This window comes from Hyalella azteca, unplaced genomic scaffold, assembly GCF_000764305.2.
Source record: "Hyalella azteca isolate HAZT.00-mixed unplaced genomic scaffold, Hazt_2.0.2 contig7039, whole genome shotgun sequence".
Taxonomy (NCBI): Eukaryota; Metazoa; Arthropoda; class Malacostraca; order Amphipoda; family Hyalellidae; genus Hyalella; species Hyalella azteca.
In genome coordinates, this window is record NW_025937174.1 from 19,395 (window position 1) to 31,661 (window position 12,267).

Genomic DNA, 12,267 nt, shown 5'->3' on the forward strand with positions numbered 1-12,267 from the left:
AGCCTGTGCTTCTTCAACATTAATCAACATATAAGATAATCACTACAATAAACACTTAATTAAACCTCTCTGCGATAATATATTATAATCAAGAAAAGTATTGGCCCGCAATATGTAACTAACAACAGTTGATAGAATATACACAATTGTAGATATTAACTGATAACATTGGTTCGCTAGCGAAGCAAGCAATGCAAGAACTAATATAAAAACTATTCGAATAAATCATCGGAAATCATTCAAATTATTAAATTGAATTATGGCAATCACTCAAATTTATAATTTGAATGATTGTTTCGCAGTTTAAAATTTTTAATTAATCATTTACCGCCAGTCAAATTTATTATTTGCATTTCAGCCATGCTATAATTATTAAAAATTTATTAACTAAATTCTTAACGTTTCCTGAATTTTAAAACAAACTTTATATAGAATATATTTTTGGCAACTGCTGGACATCGGCTTGCCTTTTTTCAAGGTTAAAAGTTTTAAAAGATCTACTAACGAATAATTTAAAATACTATAGTCTCGAATGAAATATTAACAACCTTTTCTCTGGATATTAAACATCACAATGTTGAAGTTCGTTAATCTAATTAAGGATGACACTTAATTATCATAGATCTTTTTAAGCAGCCTCTACATCAATTAAATTCGACGTTTGCTGCAGTCTAAAACCTGCTCATCTATACGCGGTAATCACGTCTTCTAGAACTTTTTCCAAGCAATTCTCATACGCCAACGACACAGAACCATTCAAGTTCCTAAACCAAGTAGATATAATACGCAACAACAGACAACTTTATAGAATTTTTCACCTTAGAAATATCAATGCCAAACGCTATTCGTGAATAAACGCATTCTTCTCTGTACAAAAGCTTTCAACGATTATATTCAACTCTCTGTTTAGACTCTTTTATTGCTGTTAAAACTCCATAAAACAAGAAGTAACTTATAATCATAAATTTTACACGCCAGTTTCACAAGCCTTGGAATAAATTCCTTTGAAAATCACGAGAAAAATGTCGACCATAGAAAAATGTCAGCTGCTAAAGTTGATAGTTTGTAGCTAGGTTAAGCAACCGCTTCGAAATTTTTGGGACGAATTTTTGGAGCAATTTTCTTGGATAATCTTCATAGCACATTTTCCACTCATAATTTTTTCAAATCCAAACCGATTTTGACCAAATTTAAAATTTAGATATTTATTCACAATACACTCCTGCGCAAGTCTTGATTTTTTTTTGTTAAACAAAAGCGGACAAAAAATTTCTGACAACGCTCGCATTGTCATATTGTGACAAAAAATTTTATTTTTACTTTGGTCAAAATTGGTTTTGATTTTTTTTTTGACAAAGTTACGTGTGGAAAAAAGACTACGGAATTTTTCCAAAAAATTATCTTTAAAAATGCGTTCCAAAAGTGGTTAAACATACTTTAGCTCATTCCATAAATGGGACTATATCTTCGAGCAAGAAAATTAAAGGCAGATGTCGTAAGCAAGAAAATTAAGCCCAAGACAGAAGTCGTAAAAGTGCACGCTGAAGTGACCAATGCAAGAATTACATACAAGGTTTTGCGAAGAGTGTACAAGCTTCCAAAGTACAAATTAAGGGCGAAAGTGCCCTATCGCTTTACAACAACATCATGTTTGAATATTATTTACATTTACATAGCAATTTACAGCTCTTTGACTTGAATGTAAGACGTAGAGAATTATCATGATTGAATTATAGTGCATATGCAAGTCAGAATTACTCCAGAAAAACAGGGAATTACCATACATATATCCTAGAAATCGATTAACAATAGGTTGCAACTTTAGTCTTCTGCCAATTAGCACGGCGCAATTGTTACGAGGAAACGTGGCTTTTGTCATTCATATGTCTAACAACGAACAAACAAAAATAATTCCATAATTTTTAATTCAATCTTACGAATTAACGAATAACTAATATTTGCATTTTATATCCAGTAAACGTAGGCTAAAGTTAAATCCTAATGAAACCAAGTTATCATTCAATCAACATCATAAGCGCTCTGGGAATCTCTACTCACATGAGAAACTACGGCTAAAAGTCGTCAAAAGGAAAATTCTTGGATTGACTTCTTTGTTCTGAAAGAAAAAAATTAAAATTCCCCCCCTCTCGTGAAAATCGCTTACTAGTTGCTTAAATTCTACCGTAATAAATTATAATAAGTGGTTCTTGTCTGTTATTGATCAACATTGGTTCAACAACAAAGAGTTTATAACTGATGCATACACGTTTATCCGATGCTCCATAATAACGACATATTGCACGAATAATCCTTTAGTGAAGAAGCACAGCGTAAATGAGATGAAAGAGACGGTTAAATTAAGAAACTATTTTGATTGCCTCATAGAGATAAACCAGAACTGAATCAAGTTGAAAATTATTTTCTTTAGATGATGTTATTGTTGTTAAGCGGCGCCTCGCCAGAAATAAAAGTCCGTACTAGCAAAAGTCGCGTAAGTAGACATAGCGGCCCAAGTAGACGTGACGGTCCATTTCTCTTTTGTGATTGGTGAGTTTAGCTTGAAAAAAATATAACTCAGTACTCGCTGCAGTGAGTGACAGAGAGCGCATTTACTCGTCGACGAAAACTTGAGGTCACGGACGGACGGACGGACAGACAGACAGACGGACATGGCAAGCACAATAGTGCATTTTTTGCATTAATGAGAAAATGCGCTAAAAAGCGTAGCCCACTGGTGGTTATTCCGCGACCTCTGGTTTGAATTCTCAAGTTGATAACTTGAATGGGAAAACTTGAATGATCAAGTTTTCCCATTAATGAACCCCGTATATAAATTAACTCGCAATGAATTTATGTACGTTTACCAAAAAAAAGTGAGCATCGTCTTTTTATTATGGTTCTTTGTAGGATATGTTGGTATATTCTCACAGAAACGTGAAAGGAAAATTATCCTTGGACCCTTCCAACTTCGACGCCATTAAAGATATCGTTTCTGTTATAAGTTGAGCAGCAAACTACCGTAGCTGATTTCAGTCGATAGCTGCAAGTTTCGTCAATACTTTGGAACGTACTTTTTTTGTAAGAAAAAGTTGTGGGTGATGTTGACATTTCAACCAAAAATTTGGGCAAATGCTGACTGGGCACTTGACGCGAATTGAATGATTTTCTTATAACCAAGGGAAAGTTGTATTTTCATAAAAGTTAATGTAGTGCATCCGAACAAATCCACAGTTGAACCTAATAGGACACCACACCTGAGTTTACGTCTTTTGCAAGTCATGCAAGTGCTTCACACATTGATGCAAGTTTTATCCGAAAAATATTTTCTAGCGTAATATTGGATATATTTTCGATATTTATCTTCCATCACATTCAATTTTTGAAATTTTATAATTTTTTCTCATTTAGAATAAAATTTTCTGAAAGATGCAGTAAATACAGAAGATCTTGTATACCTGTAACATAGCAGATGACCGCCACGGGAAATAAATACTAAAATAAGCACCTGAACTTCTAGATCTAGGAGATTAACTACGCAAATAATTTATTGCCAGGAAAAGGAACGTAAGAAATTTTCCTTAAAACTAATAGAGAAAATGTTTGAAAATTTCTCGAATGGATATACTCACGCTAAGTGTTCTATAAAGACGACAATGTGATGGAGATGAAGCCTGAAGATTGTTTTGTACAGCCGTTGTGCGCTTCAATGGAAATGCAACTCTAAATAGCAAAGCAAAGAACAACGTTCCGTATAGGTTTTTATAAAGCTGGATTTTAATTATCTACAACCTGTTTTTTAGTTTTTCAAGGTAAATTGTTTGGTAGAACTGCCCCAATAACATTGGCATTTACTAGCCTGCGATGCTCAGCTCCCAATTTTGAGGGAAAACTATAAAAAATACAATATAAATACAATTGGAATATAAACAATCTAACTGGGAATTAGATTTCTGATTAGTTTCTGACATTATTATTGCGAGATATTATCTACTGTGATGTGGGTTTTTTTTACTGAAATAGTTTCAAGTAAAATTTGTATAACTTTAGTATAATTATTTTCCTCTAAAATAAATATCCCCTTTAACTTTTTCCTATACCAGCTGTCACGTTTAAATTAGGAATTACGAAATAATTATATAAAGTATTGATAAATCTAGCATAAGATATATTGCTTCAAAAAAATTGAGTGAGGAATATGAATAGTTTTTCGTGGGTTGTAAAATTACAAGCGATTTAAAAAACTTCGCTGTGCAGAGTGGTCGTTAAATAACGTTCTACAAGACTGCTTACACTTTCTATCTGATTGGAAGCCTGTCGTTAAAGTAGTAGAAAAATTCGACCAGTCTCGCAGATTTCTTATCAAACGCACGCATAATATAAACAACATATTTGCCTACGTGCGTCGAAATCACTTCATGACACTTGGTTCAATTCAAACACCACTTTTACAATAGTGTCGCTGAGTAGCGTTCAACTTGGTTCAATTTCACCAACTATTCACTTCAATCACTCGTAAACCAGCGTTTGTATATAGCACTTTACAGGCTCACTACTGCACCGTGTTCACACAAAATTAGGCACTGGTTAGTGAAAAATTGTCACTAGCTAGTGACAAATCGTCACTTGCCAGTGTTTGACACAGGCCGAGTTTGGGTGATAAACTGTTTTGTAACAACTTGACACCAGCAGCACCCTGAGATTTTCAACTTTGGCTAGGTGGTTAACTGAAACTTGAGCTAAAACTCAATTTTGAAAAGATCAGGAACCATCGTATAAGTAGAGGATGAAAAAGATCTATTAAAATGAAGAAAATACAAATTGTTATTAGGCAACAATGTGAATTTCTTCATTATGAATACATTTTAGCCCTATCATTTCCTGTGGCTGTGAGCCAATAGAGAGCTCGGGTTTCAAAGACCACAGCATTAGGGTTCTATTTCGTTTAAGATTTGGCAAAATGTGAATGGGATCAAATTAATTCCGCACCCATGAGGGGAAAATAGTTATGGATGTCTTTGTTAATTCGTGCGTATTTAATAATCAAGCAAACGTAATGTACTGAAATTTCGCAGAGCTAATATATTGAAGCGGCTTTGATTGCTTGGAGAAGTCAAAAAAAGGATCACAATATAAGTCTTGTAACTGATGTTTGTCTGGCATTACCAATTTAGCCGCTAGATGGGGAGTGCTGAATTGCGCGATTCCAAGTTTGCTACACAAATTACCGAAGTTGATAACTTAACTTAATCGTACCAAACGTATCACACCGCGTTAACTTTAGTGTGGTATCCTCCTCATGAAACGTGGTTTGCAAATTTGGATTCACACATTCGGGAAGCTTCTGTGTGGCATACCCCCAGGTGTGTGATTTGTCAAGTTTGATATACACTTAGGCGGGAAACTTGTGTGGCTGCTTAAGTTGGATTCACACAGGCGGATAACTTCTGTGTGGCAGTTTGAGTTGGATTCACACAGGCGGATAACTTCTGTGTGGCAGTTTGAGTTGGATTCACACAGGCGGATAACTTCTGTGTGGCAGGCCTCCAGGAGTGTGATTGGCCAAGTTTGATTTCGAAGGCCCAGGCAAAGGCTCTAAGCTGTCTGGCGTAAAAGTCGTAGTTTGATGTTGTAAGCCACTGCTGCTGCTGTGCCCTCGTAACAAGGAACTACCAGAGGAACCAACACCACCTCTACTCTCTCCTACCATTCTTCCTCCTACCACTTGATGGAAGGTATGCATATGGTGAGAGGAGCTGGTATCGACAGTCGAACTCTCGCTCAGCACTCGGCCGTACCTCGGCCAGCCGTAGCCGCTGATGACCGCAAGTACTAAGGATACGACGCCACTGGCGCACCCACACAACTGTAATGCAATAATTTGTAATAGTTCAAAATTCATATTAATATAAAAATTAATCATTAAAATAATTCATTGAAATATAAATCAATAGTATCTTTTGTTATAGTTCATAATTATAATGGATATATAATTTTCAGTGGAAATTGAGATTTACTTCGTTTTTCATTGTAAAAATTCCATCTTTTTTTAAAGGTCTCGTGCAATTATCATTTAGCTTATTCCGAGTTTAACAATTTGTTGTTTTAATTTTCTAACTACTTTACGGGAAACCTCGCGAGTTTTCGTTAAAATGAATAAATTTGATTAAATGTATGTGTACTTAATAATTAAACAAACATTATATACAAATAAACGGTTGACAATTAATATTTTAACCGAACCTTCATTAATCTAGGAATTATAAAATCAAGGTTTTCAAAGATGATATGAATTTTGAGTTATTCGAATAAAATAAAACATACGTATTGATACCTTATTAAACATATTAGGTACCTTATGACTATTATACTATAACACTGGTAAATGCACTATTGTTTATAACGCTACATTTTCCATAAAAATGTATGGTCTATTTTAGACACTCAAGTTGTACTCCAGGATAAAATTCTACAAAATAAGTCCAAATTTACTTCGTCTAGTACAAAAATGTTGGCATGATGTGAACTAATTTATTAAAGGGAAGTAGTCAAAATCTTATTCTATGTCAGGGTGAAAAAATCATGGAGGTTCCTTCCGAATGAAACATTTGTTCATCTGAATTGAGATCATGACGAATAAAATACGAAGATTATTTACATCTGTTGATTATTTATAAAAGCCAGGAAGAATTCCGTCCATTGACAATTCAAATGATTATAAAAAGTTCTATTGAAGGAAAATAGAAATTTGCATTCAGTTAAGGAAGTGGGGTTCTTCACTGTTTTGGCATAACCGAAAAATGGAGATATCAAATTGAATTCTTTGATTGTTGTTAATTTCATGTTTCGACATTGAAAATGAAATATATGAACTAAATTTTGGAAGTTGCAACACAGAAAACCATATAGCAACGATTGCATGGTTTTCAGAAATGCAACTTGTCTTAAGCGTCTTATTTAGCTATTTCACTGACAGCTAACAATTGATATTAAAAAGTCAGTCTACATTCTAAAATATTTCACAGACTTTCAAAGGTTTTTAAAAAACTGTAAAAATCGAGGTGCTTCAAAAAATACCTCGTATATGGAGATAATACACCAGTTTAACTGCTGATGATACACAAAAGTTAATTATTATCATGCTAGCATTTTCATATACGCTGGCAAGAAAATGTATGGGTATGAAAAAATTCCAGCATGGATCAACAGACACGTAAACCGTAGATAACTAACTCATCTTTCATTACTCACCATGGACATCCCTATGGCAATAGAAGGGAAATCGTTAGCAAGCAAGCTACGAAACTTGCCGGTTCAAATGTTTCGTTGAAATTGTGCATGAAAGTCAGCAGCTGAAAATTAATTCATTCAACAGTATAGGACTTTGTTGATGCAGATTGAGGATGATGATGATTTTACGAATAAAGAAAATGATATTAATTATAACTTCTGTCAATGATGAACGTACAAGTCATTATACAATGACCTTTTGAAATCATTATGTTGATTATGATCTTCATTAATGATGATATCAGTTGGTGCCTGAGAGCTAATCACAAATATTAGGGAAGTACGAGGTGGTAGAATGTATATAGATAACTAAAACAAATTAAGGGTTCAGTAAAAAGTGGATCGTAAAATGTATAAATGTATGTAGAAACGAAATCTAAGGAAAAGCAACATATCAGCATGAAAAGAAGGCATCAAAGGAAAGATACAGACAAAATTCGTTGGAAACGTTATTGGAGTATAAAAATTCGTAAATAAAAGAGATTAATATCGTTATAGTATGTAGATAAATGTCGTTTATTGTTCGAAGAATAATACTAAAGAGCGCAAATGTTCAACATTGATCATACAATATGTGCAAATAAAACGAGAAAAAATGCTTAACATGATGAAAAAAATTGAAGAGCTGTAATCACAAACATTACACGGAAATAAGTCTAAAAATTCGAGTGGAAATAAGGACATCCACCGAAAGAATCTTTGAGGAAAGATATATACGGCTGACGGATGTAATTAGTATTAAAAGATTTTTCCTGGAAAGAAATATATATGGCTGTCAGATACTTATAAAAAACTAAATATAACTGACTGATGTGGTGAGTAGCTGTTGTTTGGTCCATGCAGGTATCCACTGGTAGGAGGTGTGGTAGAGGTGCAGCAGGTGCAGCAGCAGCGACGAAGAACACAGGAAACTCAGGCAGCAAAACGCGTACACGCCCGTCACCTGGTGGACGAATTTTGTACTATTTAGGAAAAATACACTGTTTAGTAAAGTATAGTAAAATATATGATAAGTGTGGTATAGTACTTACCTAGTAAGTATTAGTCAATTTAGTCAGATATTACTAAACTATAGTCTATGGTGCTGTATTAGTAAAGTATTTTCGGCGCTGACGTACAGGCCAAGTTTCTTCTGTAGTCAAGTCTTGAAAATAGATATTATTTAACATGCACGGTAGATTTTCTTGAAAGATATGAAATGTCCCGAAACAATGACGATCGCAAGTTACGTGTACGAACAATTTTAAGGGAAAATTTGGCGAAAGGAATTTTGAATTTCGCAAGCTCTGGTGAAAATGAGTAGCAAGACTATTAATTTAACTAAGTTGAAATAATACGGCGTTTGGAAAAAAGTGCGAAATAGATTACAGTAATTTGCTCTCACAACATAGCGATCTTAATATCTCATTTAAAAAACTAAACAGATCACGTTATTTGCTTTGACCAGTCCATCCCATCTGATTGCAATGGAGCAAAACTGAATAAAGTCACCAATCAGTTGTAACATTTGTCGATTAAAATAATTTGTATTAGAAAACATTTAACATTATCCTATTAAAATAATTAAATAAATCACAAAAATTTGCTCTGACCAGTCTATCCCAACTGATTGCAATGGAGTAAAACTGAATAAAGTCACCAATCATATTTAACATTTTTCTATCAAAATAATTTTTAATAGAAAACATTTAACATTATCCTATTAAAATGATTAAAAAGATCACAACAATTTGCTCCGACCAGTCTATCCCATCTGATTGCCATAGAGTAGAACTGAATAAATCGTCACCAATCATCATTTAACAAAGAATCTGTCATCGTGATTTTTTTTATATTAAAATAATTAAAAAGATCACAATAATTTGCTCTGACCAGTCTATCCCATCTGATTGCCATAGAGTAAACTATAGAGGAGACGTGTAGCAACAACAAGACTGTGGTGGTGAGGATGGTGAAGACTGAAGTGAAGAGCATCACCCGCACTCTCCACCCTCCCGGCAACACGAACAAACTCAGTCGTGACGTGCCGACTGTACACGCGCACGTCATCGTCACCACAGACAGCACCTGTGGTGAAAACTTGTGATACTCTCTGTGATGACTTCTTTATAGTATAGTGAAGTGTAGTATAGTATAGTGGAGTGTAGTATAGTATAGTGTAGTAGTGTAGTGTAGTGTAGTATTGTATAGTGTAGTACAGTATAGTGTAGTGTAGTATAGTATAGTGTAGTGTAGTATAGTATAGTGTAGTGTAGTGTAGTATGGTATAGTGTAGTATAGTATAGTTTTGTAGTATAGTATAGTAGTATAGTATAATAATATAGTATAATAATATAGTATAGTATAGGATAGTATAGAATTGTTTGGTAAAGCATAGTCTAGGATAGTATAACATAGTATAGTAATCTTCGGCGTTGACGAATAGGCCTGTTTAGGCATGTCACAGATTCTTGTACTTTATGATTCTAAAGGAGTAGAGCAAACGTAGTTAGGACATTAAATATATTGTGGTGAGAAGCCTATTTATTGCATCGGCACAAAATTACGCCGCTTTCTGTGGTTACACCTTGTATAATATGGAGGAATGAAAAAAACTTTTTAGTGAAAATATACGATGAGAAGTTTATTCCTCCAACGCCATGATAAATCAAGGAGGCATTACCGTAAGTTTTGCAGAAAGAAAGGATCCAATAACGGTAGGAATATATCGCAAGCAAGAAACTAGGTCATTTTTCACCAGTCAATTGGGTTAAGTTAGCACTTTCCTTTATCATATCCCAGAATTATTAGCTATTAATTCTAAAATTTTTAAATTTTGAACATTAATCAAGTAAAAACTGAACAAAGAGCATAAATATTAGTGATTTATTGGATAAATAGCTTTTATACCAACCACCAGAAGTAATCTGAAGATGCCCACGGAGGTTTTGAGATGGGAGTCGTCCCACGCTATCGTAATTGTAGGCACGGGCCTTGGAAAGTTCCTCGAAGAAAATTCCCCCCCGGGACTGGCACAAGGATCGCTGTCATCATCTTCAGGCTGGCGACCCGCATGCGAGTCCCACGATAACCTTGAATCACTTCTCGAGAGCGTTTCAAAATCTCGTGAGAGAAGCTCGATGTCGTGCTGCATGTCGAGATCAGGGTGAGACGATTGGATCGTAAAAGATTCCCAGTCAGAAGTCCAGGGTCGACATTCCAGCGCTTCGATGTCCCGTAAAAGTTCTTGTACTTCATCGTACCCACAAATATCAGAAAATGAAGGAACTTCTCTTTTTAATCGAGACGTTGCCGACCCGAGGTCATCAACTGTACAAATGGAGCCGCTAACAAGCGATCCCCTCGAGCCAAATCTCGAATTTGATCTTGATACCTGCCGCGAGCCCGGTTTGTTCGAGACACCTGACCTTATAGATCCCGAAGCTCGAGACAAAACCGAAGGTCTTGATCCCGAGCTGTAGGATCTGTGGTTAAATATTTTAGGTCTGGCACCCCCCGGCCACCTGTTGGCGAGGAAGGGACCAGACCCGCTAGTCGAAGGTCTCGAGTCAGAAGGACGCGACATGACGTCCTCATTTGACTGGACCATGGCGGAGGTGGTGGGTCCTTCCTTCCACCATCACACTGCCCCGTCCTCATCTGAGTGCCCGACACCATCCACCCTTGAAGAGTCACGAGAATATTTAGTATGCCAAATAATAACGAGATTATATAGTATACTAACGCCATCTGACTTCCTTCCACCATCACACTGCCCCGTCCTCATCTGAGTGCCCGACACCATCCACCCTTGAAGAGTCACGAGAATAGTTAGTATGCCAAATAATAACGAGATTATATAGTATATTAACGCCATCTGAGAGCCTGACACCAACCACCCTTGAAGAGTCACGAGAATATTTAGTATGCCAAATAATAACGAGATTATATAGTATATTAACGCCATCTGAGTGCCCGACAACATCCACCCTTGAAGAGTCACGAGAATATTTAGTATGCCAAATAATCCCCATATTATATAGTATACTAACGCCATCACACTGCGCCATCCACATCTGAGTGCCTGACACCATCCACCCTTAAGAACAACCACCAGGATATTCAGTACACAGATGAATCCCAAGGAAAAATGACGTCAGACATTATAATAATTCTTATTCAACTTATTTCATCTAGTAAAATACGACAAAATAATTTATTGAGTTACCAACAAATCCTGAGGTTTCAGCACGGTGGACATTTAAATCTTTCTAATTCAAATTACTTCATTACGTAAAATAATCTACTTGCCATTCAAGCCTTACTGATGCAATTATTTTTTTTAATGCTGAAACAAATTGATTAATGAAAATCCTGTAAATAATATGTTTATCACGCATTTTTAATTTATAAAAGAATTTGAGATGTTGAAAACATAGTTTAACAGTGATTTAATGTTCATCTTATTGCATTTATCGGCTTCCTACCTACGTCCAGCTATGCGAGTTGGTTGTAGCATCGACTTAGTTCTTTTATCGACTAGGAACGCAACTCACAAGTGCCTTTTAAAGGTCGACGACCATCAGCAAACAAGTGAATCTATTTCTGTTCCCTCTATCATTCGTTTAAATTAAGTGCGAGTCATAAATTGAAATTGATATTTATGTGGTAACTTAGAGATTGTTTATTACTAATTTAATTTAGGTACATTCTAGGATAATTAGTCGCAAAAAGCAAATACATAAACGAAGAAAAAATTAAAAACGAATTTGATATTAATAACAAGTTAAACATGGAAACATAATGAAAATTCAAGAGTGGTTTGCTAGTATGTTGCTTATTTTATATTGCATTCATTCAAAGATACTGCTTGATGATTAACTAAAATGTCACTTGTGGGTCAGCATAGTGCAAAAAGTAAGTTAAATCTCAGGTGCAATTTCCCTAGACTACAGACAAGCTCGCGCTATATCTTGCATATGCTTCGTAAATAGCAAGCCA

At 35.2% G+C, this 12,267-nt stretch overlaps 1 protein-coding gene across 2 annotated transcripts; it reads right to left on the bottom strand.

Annotated features, from left to right (window-relative positions):
* Positions 1-4,129: 4,129 nt before the first annotated feature.
* On the bottom strand, positions 4,130-10,942 carry LOC108672052. 2 transcript variants are annotated; one of them, XM_047881092.1, is made up of 5 exons: positions 10,181-10,942; positions 9,160-9,354; positions 8,096-8,230; positions 5,526-5,863; positions 4,130-5,483 (listed from the first exon to the last, which is right to left on the bottom strand). In XM_047881092.1, the coding sequence occupies exons 1-5, from the start codon at positions 10,874-10,876 to the stop codon at positions 5,468-5,470; spliced, it is 1,380 nt and encodes a 459-aa protein (XP_047737048.1). In that variant the 5' UTR covers positions 10,877-10,942; the 3' UTR covers positions 4,130-5,467. The 2 variants fall into 2 exon arrangements, with proteins under 2 accessions (XP_047737048.1, XP_018015158.1); XM_018159669.2 differs by having other exon boundaries at positions 4,130-5,863.
* Positions 10,943-12,267: the final 1,325 nt, after the last annotated feature.

Coding starts and splice junctions, on each gene's coding strand:
- LOC108672052 (XM_047881092.1), bottom strand. CDS start 10,876: ATGGTCCAGTCAAATGAGGACGTCATGTCGCGTCCTTCTGACTCGAGA. Junction 9,355..10,180: donor TCTTCAGATTACTTCTGGTG/GTTGGTATAAAA, acceptor TTTTCACCACAG/GTGCTGTCTGTGGTGACGAT. Junction 5,864..8,095: donor AACAGCTACTCACCACATCA/GTCAGTTATATT, acceptor ATTGCATTACAG/TTGTGTGGGTGCGCCAGTGG.